Here is a 13,567-nt window from a genome sequence, read left to right on the forward strand (position 1 = left end):
ATTTACTCTGTTCCCAGAATCAAAGCAAAGCAGCTTTCAGTCAAGTTTATTCTCTATTTTTGTAAATGTTATCTCAATGTTCTCATATTGTCTCATTTTTTTCCCATATTAGTTTCTTCCTTAATTTCCCGAAGCATTTCACAGTTTTCTTGGCAAAAGTCTCAAAAAGTCATAATTAAAAAAATCAAGTATGAACATTCATACACATCAATAACTCCACTATAAACAACACCTGAAAATGCCCCTTAATTGCATGTAAAAGCTGAAGCGGAAATGTTGTTATGGCTGGAATATCAGCTGATTGAAGGCTGAATGAAGATACCACCAATAAGAAACAGTGGAGGAGCAGGGTGTGACTGAAAGCTCATACAGTTTGTAAAGTTTAAGCAGGGAGAGGCATCCTTTGCTGCACCCTTAACAATTCAGGTTTTTAAAATGATAGAGATTATGTTATCATCTTAAAAATGTTACACTATCAATGGAAATGATGCTGACTTGTCCATGACACATAAGAAGCCTGCTGGTTGTACGAGCTTTTGGTCAAAACCAAATAGGACAGGAATAAAAAAAGAAAACAAGAGGGGTTCATCTAAATTATGTAATATTTCTAGGAAACACAAGATGGTGAAGCAGGAAATCAAAGAGAAGAAGGAGTCAATGAACTCCACTAGCACATGAGAAGTTACATTTTATTGCTCTCATTGGAGAAAGTCCGAAGAGGTCACAGGTCAGAGCCACAGCTGGAACTGCGAATGACCTCACTTTATTCTGCCAGGTGGATGCTCTCTGAGGGGTTGATACTTCCTCCATTTCTCAAAGTCACCTGCTAACATTTTGTGTTTCTTTCCTCACCAGCGCCCGTCATCATCATCATCATGATCATCATCATCACCTCCTTCTTACCTGCTGGCTTTGAAGCCTTTGAGTTTCTGGACAAAGAAGGTCTCCAGAACCTCGGCACACTGGTAGAAGGGCGAGTCGCTGGGGTTGTAGTAGCGGCAGTTGTCGAAGATTTTGGTCATGTCCGCCACAAACTCTGTCAGCTTGACGTACTCCCGCTTCTGTATCCTCTCCTCCATGGTAGAAAGGTCTGAGAAAAGGGGATTTAAAAATTAATTTTGTCAATGATTGTATGAACAGTATGTAACACAAATGAATGAAAAATGACCTAGACATTTAATTGCGAACTCTTGCCAGAGACAATCATCACACATGCGGAAGCAACAGATAAATATATGGCTTTTCTAATTGACTTTTGTTCCACAAATCAAAATGTATGCTTCAAAGTAATTGCAGCTTATTTGGCATGTGCTTGACAGACATTCAAATATGTTTCCTGGGAGCACAGTTCATCACTTTATATGTGACAACAAAAATTCAAAACCTCTGCCAGATTTAACCTCGATCTACACAGCCTTCCAGATCTGTTACTGAGATCTGACCGATGCGTCATTCCTGAGGAAAGCGTCATTATCTGAACGTCAAATAAGTGCATTCAAGTCCCAGTCTCTTTACAGTGTTAGTAACCTGGTTAAATCAAGTTGGAAACCTACAAAAATAAGGGTGGCTAATTAGCAGCGTCTGAGGGTTCATAAAATCTGCTGTTGCCGGTGGTTTGCTCTGCACGGCGTCCCCGGGGCTACGTTTTAAACAAACATATATGACTCTTAACCTTCTCAACCCCCACCCAGCCGGCCAAGGGCTTACAAACCTCATGGCCAATATCAAAGACCTCCTTCTTCTCCGTCATCAGATTTCATCTCGAAAACCCTCCAAAAACTACCAGCGGCTGCAGCCATACCAGCCAAACGCTCCTTTTAATTTCTGAAAACCAACAAGGTCTTTTTCTTGCGGTGGAGGGGAGACGGGAGGACTAGAGTTTCCAGGACCAGACCAACAGGAGCTGAGTGTGGGGCTGGTCCCTTTCCACAGGGAGCCCAGCAGACCCCGGACCAGCTCATTAACGGTTTGTTTGTGTGGAAGTTCAAAAAGGCCCTGCTGACGTACGTCCCCATTTACATGGCCGGTTTGATCTGAGTTGGAGGGCTTCCTCCCCGCTGGTCTCCTGGTGGCTGTGTGTCCAGGTTTAAGATATAGAGACTGGGTGTTACTTCCAGTAAGGGGCTGCAGCCTCGTAATCGCCTGAAGTAATTATGAAATGAAAACAGCACGCCTGAGGGCAGTTTTAATCTTCCGAGTAGAGATCCCAGTCCAAGTCTTGGTAATTCAGTGCTGGGTATCTGCTGATTCACGAGAATCTTTATATTTTCCGACAGAGCAGAGCCACAAACACAAGAAGTTTGCCAAACCACTAAAGATATGATGTATAAAGAGCTCCGCATTCAATTCAAAATACAGCCTGGATCACTGCTTTCCTTTAATAGGTTTCTTTAATATATTATTACTTCTTTTACATGTTTTTTTATGTGTTACTTTGCAGATTAAAGTTTAAATTTAATTAAAGATTTACCCTCAAGTTGTACAAAAATACCAATGCACAAGTTAGTTATGAAAATAAATGCAACCATGATTGAAAACAAAGGGAGGAAAAGAACATTATAAACCAGCCTAGATAGGACCTTCAAATTCTAAAATCAGTCATATTGTTCAGTCGTAAATGTTAGTATAACTTACAACATTTGTACAGTTCTAAAGGTTATTTTTTCTATTTTTTTATTTAATTTACTGATTGATACTTGTCAAAAAGGCTTCAAGATCAAAATCATCATAATCCTTAATACTATACAAGACAAGCAAGTTGTGGTTTGTGGAGGATGAGCTCAGGAGTCCCACAGCCTGAGGAAAGAAGCTGCTCTGTAGTGTGGTGGCAGTGGATACTTATTACCTGTTGTCAGATCAACGCAGGGTAAACAGACTTTTGGCAAGGTAGGTGTTGATTTTTAGTATTATTTGACCTCTGTGCAAAATAAGGAGAGGAATGTAGTTTAAAGTACTACAAAGAGTTGTTAATCGGTAAACAAAAAGTCAAAATTCTAACACCGATGCTTTCATATCATCAGCAAGGAGGTGTCTGTTCCAATATAGTGATTCTAATTATTCTTATTGACTTTCACTGGTTCAGATTCTGGCTCACCCTGATTGGATGAATCAAAAATCAAAACTGTTTTTTTTTTTTTTCATGATGAGTCCTGTGAATTAACTGAGCCTGAGTTAAGAAGCTGCTATCGGGAAGCAGCTTTAAGTAAGAACACAGAAAATGCCAAAGTGGGTCCACAGTAGCTGCCAGCCCAAATGGGTCTGAGGGCAAATTCGCAGAGTATGGTAGGAGATACGGTAGCTGGGAAACATTCAATCACAAACCCCATTGTCAGTGTTCACTGCTCTGCTTGTTATGCGGACACATTTCCTCCACTCACCCATTGGTTCCTTGATAACCCTGTAGTAGTCTGGGGCGTCATTCGTGTCCACTGGCTCCAGGAACGGCCACGCCATTTTATGTGCCTGCAGAGGAGGGAGGGGCCCAAAGGGAGACATAAAGAGAAAGAGGAGACACTTGAGAAAGCTGAAATCGATGAAGAACAACAAACAGCGCCATGAAAATGACACTGGGAGCAGGTGGGTCAACACAGATGTTCTCTCTTGTTTTCTTCCCCTCTTTTCTCTCTCTTGCTCTCTCACATATACAGACTGCCGTAGAGAGGAGGAGAAAATGAGAGGAGCAGAGGTAGGAGGAGGTAGAGAAAAGAAAAGGGAAACTAGAGAAAAAATGCTGAGGCCAGGCAGCTGTCCAAGTTGAGCTCTGGGGAGCTGAACCCATCAGATAAGATGGACACAGAGGACTTTTGTTTGCTGCTCTTACGCTGTAGTGGGGCGACGAGGAGCTGTGTTAGAGTTCATAACAAAACTACCGCTACAGTGCTGCTGCTTCAAACACTGCCGACACGGTAACTGTACAGTAAATGTGCAGTGATGAAGTGAAGAGTAAACCTCCACAAATGTAGATTATCCACCATTCCAGAAGACAATTTTACTTCATTTATACATTTGACTTTCACCAGTGTAAAATGTTAAAAAGTAGTCCAGCAGTCCTCGTTTCTGTCTGACTGTAGCATTTCACCTGTAAGGAACGTAGAGTTCTCCTCAGGCCCTCGTAGTCCTTATCTGTGAGCGGCGTGAAGACCGTCATGGCGTCCTCCGTCGACTGGCACTGTGGGCACACATACTCGTCGATGTGGTTGGCCTCGCTCTGCAGGATGCCCACACAGCGACCGTGGTACCAGTTCTGGCACCGGTCGCAGCCTATGTAGAACCTGAGAAGGCAGGAAGTATTCACTTTTGGTTGTGATGTAGTGCCATTTACATTTTTAATTTTCAATGTGCTTTATAAATAAAATAATGAGTAAGTAATTAGGAGAGTAGAGATTGTAAGATGTAGTTAGAGGCATTAAGTAGGTCCTTGGTTACTAATGCTACTAAATCTGGTCAGATTACATTTCTGCCTATGGGAAGTAGCCTGTTGGTGCTAGCTCCAGATGGTTGCAGTCTGGAATACTTTTTATAAACCTATTATTCACATTATAAAATGTTATAATATTGTGCATCTACAATGTTGAGTCCTGCAGTTCCTTACTGGGACTCGTCGTATGGGGTCTGACATATACAGTACAGCTCCTCTGTGCTGCCCTCCTGGCCCCGTTTACACTCCACACAGATATAGTCATCCATCTTCTTGGCCTCCTTCTCTGTGATGCCCACACAGTCTCCGTGATACCAGTTGGTACACAGGTCGCAGCCAATGTAGAACCTTAACAGAGAAAAGAGATTGATATTTGTTAACACGCTGTTAACTACTCAGTGACTGTCCTTAGACACAAGTGCCAAACTGTATTGTGGTACTTAAAACACATGACCAGCGTTATGTTTTTAATGACTGGGTAGTCATAAATATGATCTTGAAGATGGGGTTTGATTTAACGATTTATTTATTTAATACCGAGCAGCACTGGGTAAATGTCATCATATCATCCGACTTTTTGGAACAAATACTTTCTTTTCATTCCTGAATTGAAACAGTGTTTTACAGGGCCTGATGACACCATGTCTCCCTTCCTGGGTAATGAAATCTGTGAGTATTTGAGAATGTATCTGATTATTCAAGAAAGCATCATCATACTTGGTCTCGTCGTACGGCGTCTTGCAGATGCAGTAGAGCTTGGTGTCCTTCTTGCTCTCCCTGGTGCTTGTCGTCGAGATCATCTTCTTCTTCTTGGACTTGGCTGACGTCACGGTCTCCCTCTCCTCCTCCCGTTTCCTCTTGTGTGCCGAGGCGACGGTCGTGGTGTGATGGTGCTGAGAGGTGATGCTGTGCGTGTGTGCCAGAGCGTGTTGCTGCTGGTTGTGGATGGCAGCAACGGCGGCGGCCTGGGCTGCCTGTTGGGCTGCGGCCTGAGCCCTCTCCTTCTCCCTCCGCATCCGCAACAGGTCCCTCTTTAGCTCCTCCTGAGGAGTGTGACGTTGGGATGGATGAGTTAAAATGGTATCACTTTGTTTCATACTTGTCTTTTAAACTTTCTGCTGAGTGTGTGATGCTTAAAGCATGAGGGCATCTTTTTATCTGCATGTACCTCCTTGTTCTACAACAGTATGCTTTGGACAATATTGTAAAGGACACAGAAGTTTCTGGTGTTCTGTCCCTCATTTCCTCTCTCCCTTCATACCTGGGCCTCCAGCTGCAGCTCCTTGTCTAGAAGTGCCCGCTTCTTAAGGATCTCCATCTTGAGGCTCTCTTTGTGCCGGTATAAGAGCGAGGAGAGCTTGCTGGCGTTGGCCAACCTTCTCTTGGCCTCCACCACCTCCTCCTTCTTCCTCCTCTTGGCCGCCTGCCTCTCATCCTTGTCTATCCGGTCCAGGATGAACTTCATCACCTGGTTGCACACGATCATCCTGGACAGGCACAAACAGGAGGAGGGGGAGATGGCAAAGGAGTTAATTATGGACTCATATCCGCCTGACCTTTTTAAAAGAGGATCATGAATGCTTATTGTATAGAATAGTAAAGTACTGTATAGTGAGAATGAATACAGTTGAACAATTTGTAGTCATGCCTAAAAACACAGCTCAAGAAGTATTGCTATTGAATCTAATGAGGACCCATGTGAAAAAGGGCTGTGGCCCATTCAGGGTATTTTCTTAAAGGCAGGAAATACACATAACAGTCCTGCTGAGAGAGAACAGTAGGATTAAAGAGCAGGGAGGGAGAGGATTATCACATATCTGAATCTGTGATTCAGCAGTCAGTTCAGTCGAAGTCACAGAGGAAGAAAGTTATCCCTCTGACACACTAGTGGGCAGGAGTATTAATCCAAACAATGCCTCAATGTTTCAGAGAGTACAACCTGCATGGCTATTGGCTACTTCAAAAATGCAAACATCTAACTTTCCACATGTGAGAAATGGCAGTGCGTGTCAAAGAACAATGAGAGCATTTCTCTCAACGCAAGTCCTTGAGGTATTCTGACTCAGTTGAGTAAGCCATCTAACTATAAAGTCCTCTCATCTCCATCTGGCTCTAAATCTTTCCTTTCTGCGCTGTGAACAATCAAATAAAGGCTAAATCCTGAACCTAACATGGCTCCCTCCTAAAAGTGATGCAGTCGTGTCATCATCTCTGTGAGAACCAAGCCTAGGCCACGTGTCTTACAGATGTTAGAGGGCTATTTGTTGTCCAGTGTTTATTTGTATGAGGCTCTGTGCTTCAGTAGCAGGGGAGTGGAGCTGAGGGTTGGAGGAGAGGTATTGGGAGAGATGGACAGATAGATGACCACTGGGAAGCCACGCTGCTCTTGTAAACATGAGAACATGAGAAAGAAAGATCATACATTTAAATTCAAGCTAAGAAGTTTACATGGGGATACGGGGTCATACACACTGTAATGAAAACCTACTACAAATTAAAGCGAGGTTTGAGAAATATTGTGCAAAGAAAAAGACTAACAATCTAGGAGATACTGTAATAATCTTCTCAAACATTTCGCTGGAATTGAACGGCAGTATTTTACAGTAAATCGAGATAATTTATGGCTCAGTCTCCACGGTATGTTCACTTGTGTTCGCTAACATTCACAACCAAGATCGAAAATTGTTCAGCACCAGAAAGCTGCGTTCAGTACATGCCTGTGTGAATAACACACAAAACACGTCCATGACCGAAGAGGTCAGACACGGGCCAGGTCTCCTACAGCATGTACCCTGAAGAACACACTGCAAACACAGCGCGGGAAGTGGAGAAAACTAATGAAACGGGACACACAAACACACGCGAACTGATGTCACAGTTTAGTACTAACAGAGTGGTGTTTTGAAGGAAAAGTGAGAGAAAAGGATGACATGAAGAAATGGAAAAAGGATGAAAAATAAGCAGTGAGACAGACAACAGACAGAGCTGCTGTAGTGATGTCACGGTAGTCTGGGTTTGGTATTTCAGGTTTGTGTGAATGGGCACAGTGTTGACACACTGTCTGTGGATATAAACACATGGTTGTCAGGGTCAGCTGTAGGTCAAGGTATAACCTATCTACAGTATATAAAACAGTAGGGAAGCTTTTCGGCATTTATTTTATAGACTTCATTGTAGTTTTAATAGTTTGATTAGTCCCAACCCTAAACCAACATCTCAACACTCAGATACTCAGATAGTCTGCAGGGTTTGAGTACCAGGTCCACAATAAATAACCTTTGGCTCTTGATAAAAGTAACACGTGACACTACGTTAAAGCAAAACATTAGTATCTGATTTCAAAAGCAATGTGTGTGATGTAAATAATGAAAGTGGGGCTTTTTAATTTCTTTGCCATTTCCCACAGTATTGTAGAGAAGCAACAATGACAGAACAGGAGGGTTTTTTTTAATCGCAATTTGTTTCCCAAATAATGCCACGGTAATACATTTTTTATAAACAGATTTAAACTTGCGACATCCCAGTAAATCTGTGCCGGGTTGAGGGGCCTTGTGTGATTTTAGTGTAATACTCCTCTCATTTATTAATGGATATGTCTTTGTGTTCTTGCTTGTTGGGGTCACACTGAGTACATGCAGCTGTTGGTGGTAACACACCCAAACGTTCCCATGCTGTGTAGTACCTCCCAACGACGTGTTGGACAAAAGCCAGATGGAGAGAGGAGAGTGTGTAGAGTGGCTAAGTGGCGACGTTATGGTTCCATATGATCAGGACATGGACACATAAGATGGCGACCATTCAAAGAATTTTCAAATTCTGGATACAAACCTCTGATTCTCTTCTCTCTCTGCAGGCGTCATGGTCTTCTTCTGCTTCAGGTGCTCGATCACAGCGTTCTGTTTCATCACCACCTGACACGCATAATGCAGAAACATGTCAAAACAAACCACAGGTTTAACAACAGAAACGATATTTACAATTTGAAAGGAGATGGCTACAGGGAAGCAAAAACGACCTGGTAACATCTTTAAATTTAAGCACAAAATAAATACTATCATCTTGAATTAATTCAACGACCCCTTGTGACGTTAGTGTTGTCTAATGTGTACTATAAATATCTATAGAAATTGATTATTATTAAATGTGACCAGGAGGTTTAGTGAAGCATGACAAATACACAGAGAGACAGGTGAAAATACACCCGTACACAGTGGTAACAAACAGAGACAAGGCCCAAGCTGAAAAAATAAACCCAGTCTTAGTGGAGGTTTGGAGGATGGTGACTGTTTATGTGCTGATGGCAGAGAGAGAGCTGGATGACCTGGCTATGCTGGGTGCCTGAACACACTCACTCACACACAAACACAAACCTGTTTCTGAATGATGTCGCTCTGGCTGGCTGTGTTGAGGGCCTGCTCCCTCTTGGCCTCTGCGGCTTGTCTCTTCTTCTGCTGTTGCTGTTCTCTGAGCTGCTGGATCCTTTGCAGCTGCTCCTGGACAGAAGCTGCCTGGATTGTCACCACGTTCCCAATCTGTGCAGACGACAAAGTGTGATGAGGTGTAAGATTTTGAATACTAGAAGACTTTGAGTCTAGGAGTGTAAAGCAGTGGTGATCAGTCAACTGCGCTGAATGATGAGGCTGTATCAAGACCCTTAGCAAGGTCCAATGAAGGTGACAAAGGCTGCATCTGGCTTAACAGGCTTGCTGCCCTACCTGTCCTCCCTGAGCTGAGGTGGTCCCAGTCTGTTGTATCTGGATAGGAAGCTGCAGTTTGATGTGCTGTGGCAGAGAGCCTCCACCCTGCTGGGCCTGCAGCTGGGCCAACACCTACATCAAAAACACAGAGAATACACAAATTTAACCAAGTTAAAAAAGAAAACTTTTATACAAAAGGTCTATTTAAAACCCACATTAATTCAATTGGGTGCTACCTTGAGAATGGCTGAATAGATTAAATTAGTAGTTCACTGAATGACAAGGGTTAAACATTTCAAAATGCACATTCAGCTTTTTAAAATCAGACTTTCTAAGACTTATTGGTATTTGCAATTGGTTTGCACAATACAGTAAAGTCTCGTATCATGTGTCCATTTACCCAAGGTCTTCTGAACTACAGCTGTAGTTATGGTTAACACTACAGTGCTGATCTTTGCTAACCATACCTGTACCTGTTGCTGCAGCCCAGACACGCTGATGAGCTGTGGCGTCTGTTGCAGCTGCAGCTGGGCAGTTCCTCCCTGCGTTTTCACCTGCAGCGAGGTGGGTGACTGGATGGGCATGTGAGCCTGCGTCTGTGGGGGTAACTGGCCCTGCGGGGTGGCCGACGAAGGGGTGCTGGTAGTGGCCAAGGGGCTTGCCCCTGCCTGGACGGGGGCGGCAGCCTGCTGGGCGGGCTGGGCCGGGGTTTTTGTGGAGGTGGAGTTGGGCTGGCCAGGAACTGTGGTGGCTGGAGAGAGCGAAAGAAAGAGGGCCAGAGGGTCTCAGATGTTTTCTTTTTAACCATGGTATCAAGCGACTTTACTTATGTTGCTTTTTATTCCAAAGGCCTTTATATTTAGTGCAAATCGCTCATTAGTTACACAACAAATTCACATTTAACTATCACAATTATTTCAAGAGTGTGTCAGAAACTAATCTGACCAAAAATCCTCTGCATACCTGTGCTTGATGTGGGAGTGGCAGCTGAGGCCAAGGGGGTGAAGAGGAAGCGTTGCACCTGGCCGTTGGGCAGCGCTGCCTGCATGAGCTGCTGGCCGGGTCCTGGGATGACGGTGACCCCTTGAGGTATGACCTGTAGCTGACCGGTGGTCTGGCCCTGGCCTTGAACCATTACCGTCAAAGCCTGTTGGGTACCACCGACACCAGCCTGCCGATCTACACCTGACGCCGCTTGCTGCTTCTACATAGCGGCAATGAAGATGGGGAGAGGCTTTCTGATTACTGCTGATTAATTTGTCTATTAAGAATCCTTCATTTCAAATCATTTTTCTAAGACATTTCAATGCTGTTCGGACAGCGTTCATCTCAAACTCTTGACACGTGGTCACATACTGAAGTTTGTCTCTCTCACTAACCTGTGTGAGCTGGGTGAGCTGTGCCAGGGTCAGTTTAACCTGGCCTTGCCCCTGCGACCGTGGGGTGCCAGGTGGTGTTTGTCCTGCTGCGGTGGGGCTGGCTGCACCCTGGCCTGTGACCGTGGCGACAGGGCTGGCACCAGATATTGCCGTGGAAACTGCCTGGCCACGAATGATCTGCGTCACTACTTGCTGTCCACCCTGACCTGCAGGAGAAATGTGTATAAAGAAGATGGTAAATTTAACAACACTTGACACAAGCAGACATGATGGAACAGTTCAGTTTTAGCTTGTTGCTAAACTTTGTACAGCAGCTTAAATGTAAAATTCAAGCGCTTTTCAAGCACGTTAACAACATTTTCATTTATTTGTCATCACATCTAAATTGTTATTATAGATGCAATGAAAAATAAATTTTACAAAATAAATTGAATTAATTAATGTCTACTTGCACTTGGAATCGGTTCATCTCAAATACTTGTGTGATTATGCAGATACAACACCAGGTTATGTATGAAAAGCAACTACTTTCAACAATTATATTCAAATTAAAGTATATTCCTAACCTTGAAAACATAACGGTTAAAATTTTGCCTTTTACAAACTGTCAAGACTGTAAAAATTGTTAAATTTGCTGCCAGTGTGCAGTCATTCTTTTAGGATGAGTTACTATTTGTTACCTTGCTGAACCACAAGGGGAGTTCGGAGTATGGTCTTTCCCATTGGACCCGTCTGTTGGATCGGTGTTCGGATCACTGTCATTCCTGGACGGATCTGACCACCAGCTGCAAGAACCTAGAAGGATATTTTCATGAAAACGTTACTTACTGTCACGATCTGACAAAAGGAAAGGAGAGGTCATAAATCAAGGTCAAAAAGAGGAGCTTGTCTGGAACTGATTAGAGAAAAAGACAAAACAATATGGTATCATATATGCAAAATATGTGTCATTCTATTTTAAAAATAAATAATACACAGAAAAAAGTTTAAATTTATAAAAGAACAGCAAAGGCAACAGAAACAGTAATTCGAGAGCTTTGTCCAAACACAGTGAAAAACAAAACAAGACGCAAAGCTATACAGACTTCAGTTGTGACAACATGAATAAAAACACCTCGACAGGTAATTCAGAGCAGGCAGTGGGCAGATGTACCTGCTGCTGGGAGCCTGGGGTGTTGGGCCTGATGTTTAGCGTGGTTGCGCGTGGCTGGAATGTGGTGAAGGTCTGAGCACCGCCTGCTGTGCTGGATGGGATGATACCCAATACTTTCTGCTGAACCACACCTGCAGAAACAGAAAGATACCGAAGTGAACAACTGAGAAGAAATGAGAACAGAGTCAAATCAGTCAAGACATAATCATCACAAACTGTTGGAAAGACGAGAGAAGGAGATATATTCAAAGCAATGACACGTATGGCGTGGTAAGGGTAAATGAGAGAAATGCTGCAAGGACAAGAGAGTTTAGGGCTGAAGTTTAAAGACTTGGACATTCAGGATTCAAATGTTTAGGGTTGCTTGTTTCATTTTTAGAGATTTTAGAGAGATGAAATTTAGTGATCACATCAAACACATCCACCAACAAAAATCATAAAGTGTACAAACATCCTTGATACAATTACTGATGTGAATAAGAGGTTACATGGTTCTATGTTACAAGAAGTCCTGCATCAACACAACTCAATACATTAATTGTAGGCTTCTCACCTTGCTAGAGGGCCAACCTTTTGATCACAGCTGTGGTAAATATTAGTGGAGCAGGTAAACAAAATCTTCAAAGGCTCACTGAGAGCTTAGTTGGGTTTCCCCAAACATACCTGAACCCCCTCATACATTATGCATGAATTCAGATTCCACTTTTTTAAACTTTAATCTGACAGTGGGAGCATTTTATATTGGTTCAACAGGCTCTTTGCCCTAATGAGCTCACGTGAAGCCGGTGGCAGAAATGGAAACCACGAGGGTTGCTCTTTTTCCTTCGCTGCCTTCTTGCTGTAAGAAGGTAAACCTATACATCAAGACTCTTCAAACGGAGACGTTAAACCGTCGTAAGACCAGGGGAGTAGCTGCTCTGGTCACACACATCAAACACACTTTTCTATGGACTGGCTGTTTGGAGAGGTCGGGGAGTTGGGACTCTGGTGAGTGGAGAGGTATACTTTTATTCAAAAAGATGGAGGGAAAAAAAGGAAAACGGAGTCCTGCTATAGAGGGCTACCTGTCTGGGAAGCAGACCTCAGGGTAAACTTGTTTTCCTGCCTAACTTCCTTGAGCCCTTCCAAAACAAACAGGGAGCACAAACAGTCAAATCAAACAGTCATGCTGGATAAATACACATGTCCATTAAATGGTTACACTCCACCTGAACTCAATTTCTCCTTCATGATAACTTCAAAGGTAAGAAAAATCACTTTCTTTGTATCCTTGCATAATATCATTTTCGTTATATGGTGATTGCAATGCTTAATTTAAGCAAGTTTTTAATAAAAATGATATATGTATTAGTACTATAAACACCGAGATGCTATTCTTAATGGCATTATCATTGCATCACGTTTTTTTCTCCACATTATTAGCTTGACAGAACTGCTGTAAAAAGGGGTTTTCACCTTTAACAATAGGATGAAGGCTGCAACTAATGTTTTTCAATTACCAATTAATTTCAAAGTTCATTGATTAATCCTTTATTCTTAGTAAAATGTCAAAATGTGTGATAACAGGCCTAATTACAATTTCCCATAGCCCAGAGTGACGTCTTCAATTTGTTTCTTTTGGCAAACCAATAGTCCAAAACCTAACAATTCTTTTTTTTTTTAAATCATAAATGACAAAGAAAATCTATCCATCTATCATTTTACTTGAAATAACCCATTTTAATTGATAATTAATAAAAATATCTTCTGTAGACAGTCAGGTAATTGATTTTGTGACTGTTTAAGCTGACCTATATAAGCAACCTTAGAGCTGTCAACAGTTTTATTGGAGCATGTCAACACGATGGACCACCTCTGCTGAGTGTTAAGCTCTATCCATCATCCAATAATTTGACAGAACGACAGAGAGGCCAGGCGGTGC

At 42.7% G+C, this 13,567-nt stretch overlaps 1 protein-coding gene across 6 annotated transcripts in view; it reads right to left on the reverse strand.

Moving 5' to 3' along the window:
* The window catches only part of LOC115583792 (nucleosome-remodeling factor subunit BPTF), a 43,594-nt gene that overhangs the window by 4,505 nt on the left and 25,522 nt on the right, over positions 1-13,567 (reverse strand). For 5 of the 6 annotated variants that reach the window (XM_030410467.1, XM_030403052.1, XM_030440138.1 and 2 more), the window contains 14 exons: positions 11,647-11,777; positions 11,174-11,288; positions 10,494-10,699; positions 10,078-10,318; positions 9,582-9,865; positions 9,133-9,246; positions 8,788-8,949; positions 8,246-8,328; positions 5,679-5,904; positions 5,135-5,460; positions 4,592-4,765; positions 4,079-4,271; positions 3,378-3,462; positions 904-1,090 (listed from right to left, as the gene is read on the reverse strand). In XM_030410467.1, the coding sequence (XP_030266327.1) occupies positions 904-1,090; positions 3,378-3,462; positions 4,079-4,271; positions 4,592-4,765; positions 5,135-5,460; positions 5,679-5,904; positions 8,246-8,328; positions 8,788-8,949; positions 9,133-9,246; positions 9,582-9,865; positions 10,078-10,318; positions 10,494-10,699; positions 11,174-11,288; positions 11,647-11,777 (2,527 nt within the window). The remainder of the gene's footprint in view (positions 1-903; positions 1,091-3,377; positions 3,463-4,078; positions 4,272-4,591; positions 4,766-5,134; positions 5,461-5,678; positions 5,905-8,245; positions 8,329-8,787; positions 8,950-9,132; positions 9,247-9,581; positions 9,866-10,077; positions 10,319-10,493; positions 10,700-11,173; positions 11,289-11,646; positions 11,778-13,567) is intronic. The other variant, XM_030432356.1, reaches the window with a different exon arrangement.

The sequence above is a fragment of the Sparus aurata genome, chromosome 1 (assembly GCF_900880675.1).
Source record: "Sparus aurata chromosome 1, fSpaAur1.1, whole genome shotgun sequence".
Taxonomy (NCBI): domain Eukaryota; kingdom Metazoa; phylum Chordata; class Actinopteri; order Spariformes; family Sparidae; genus Sparus; species Sparus aurata.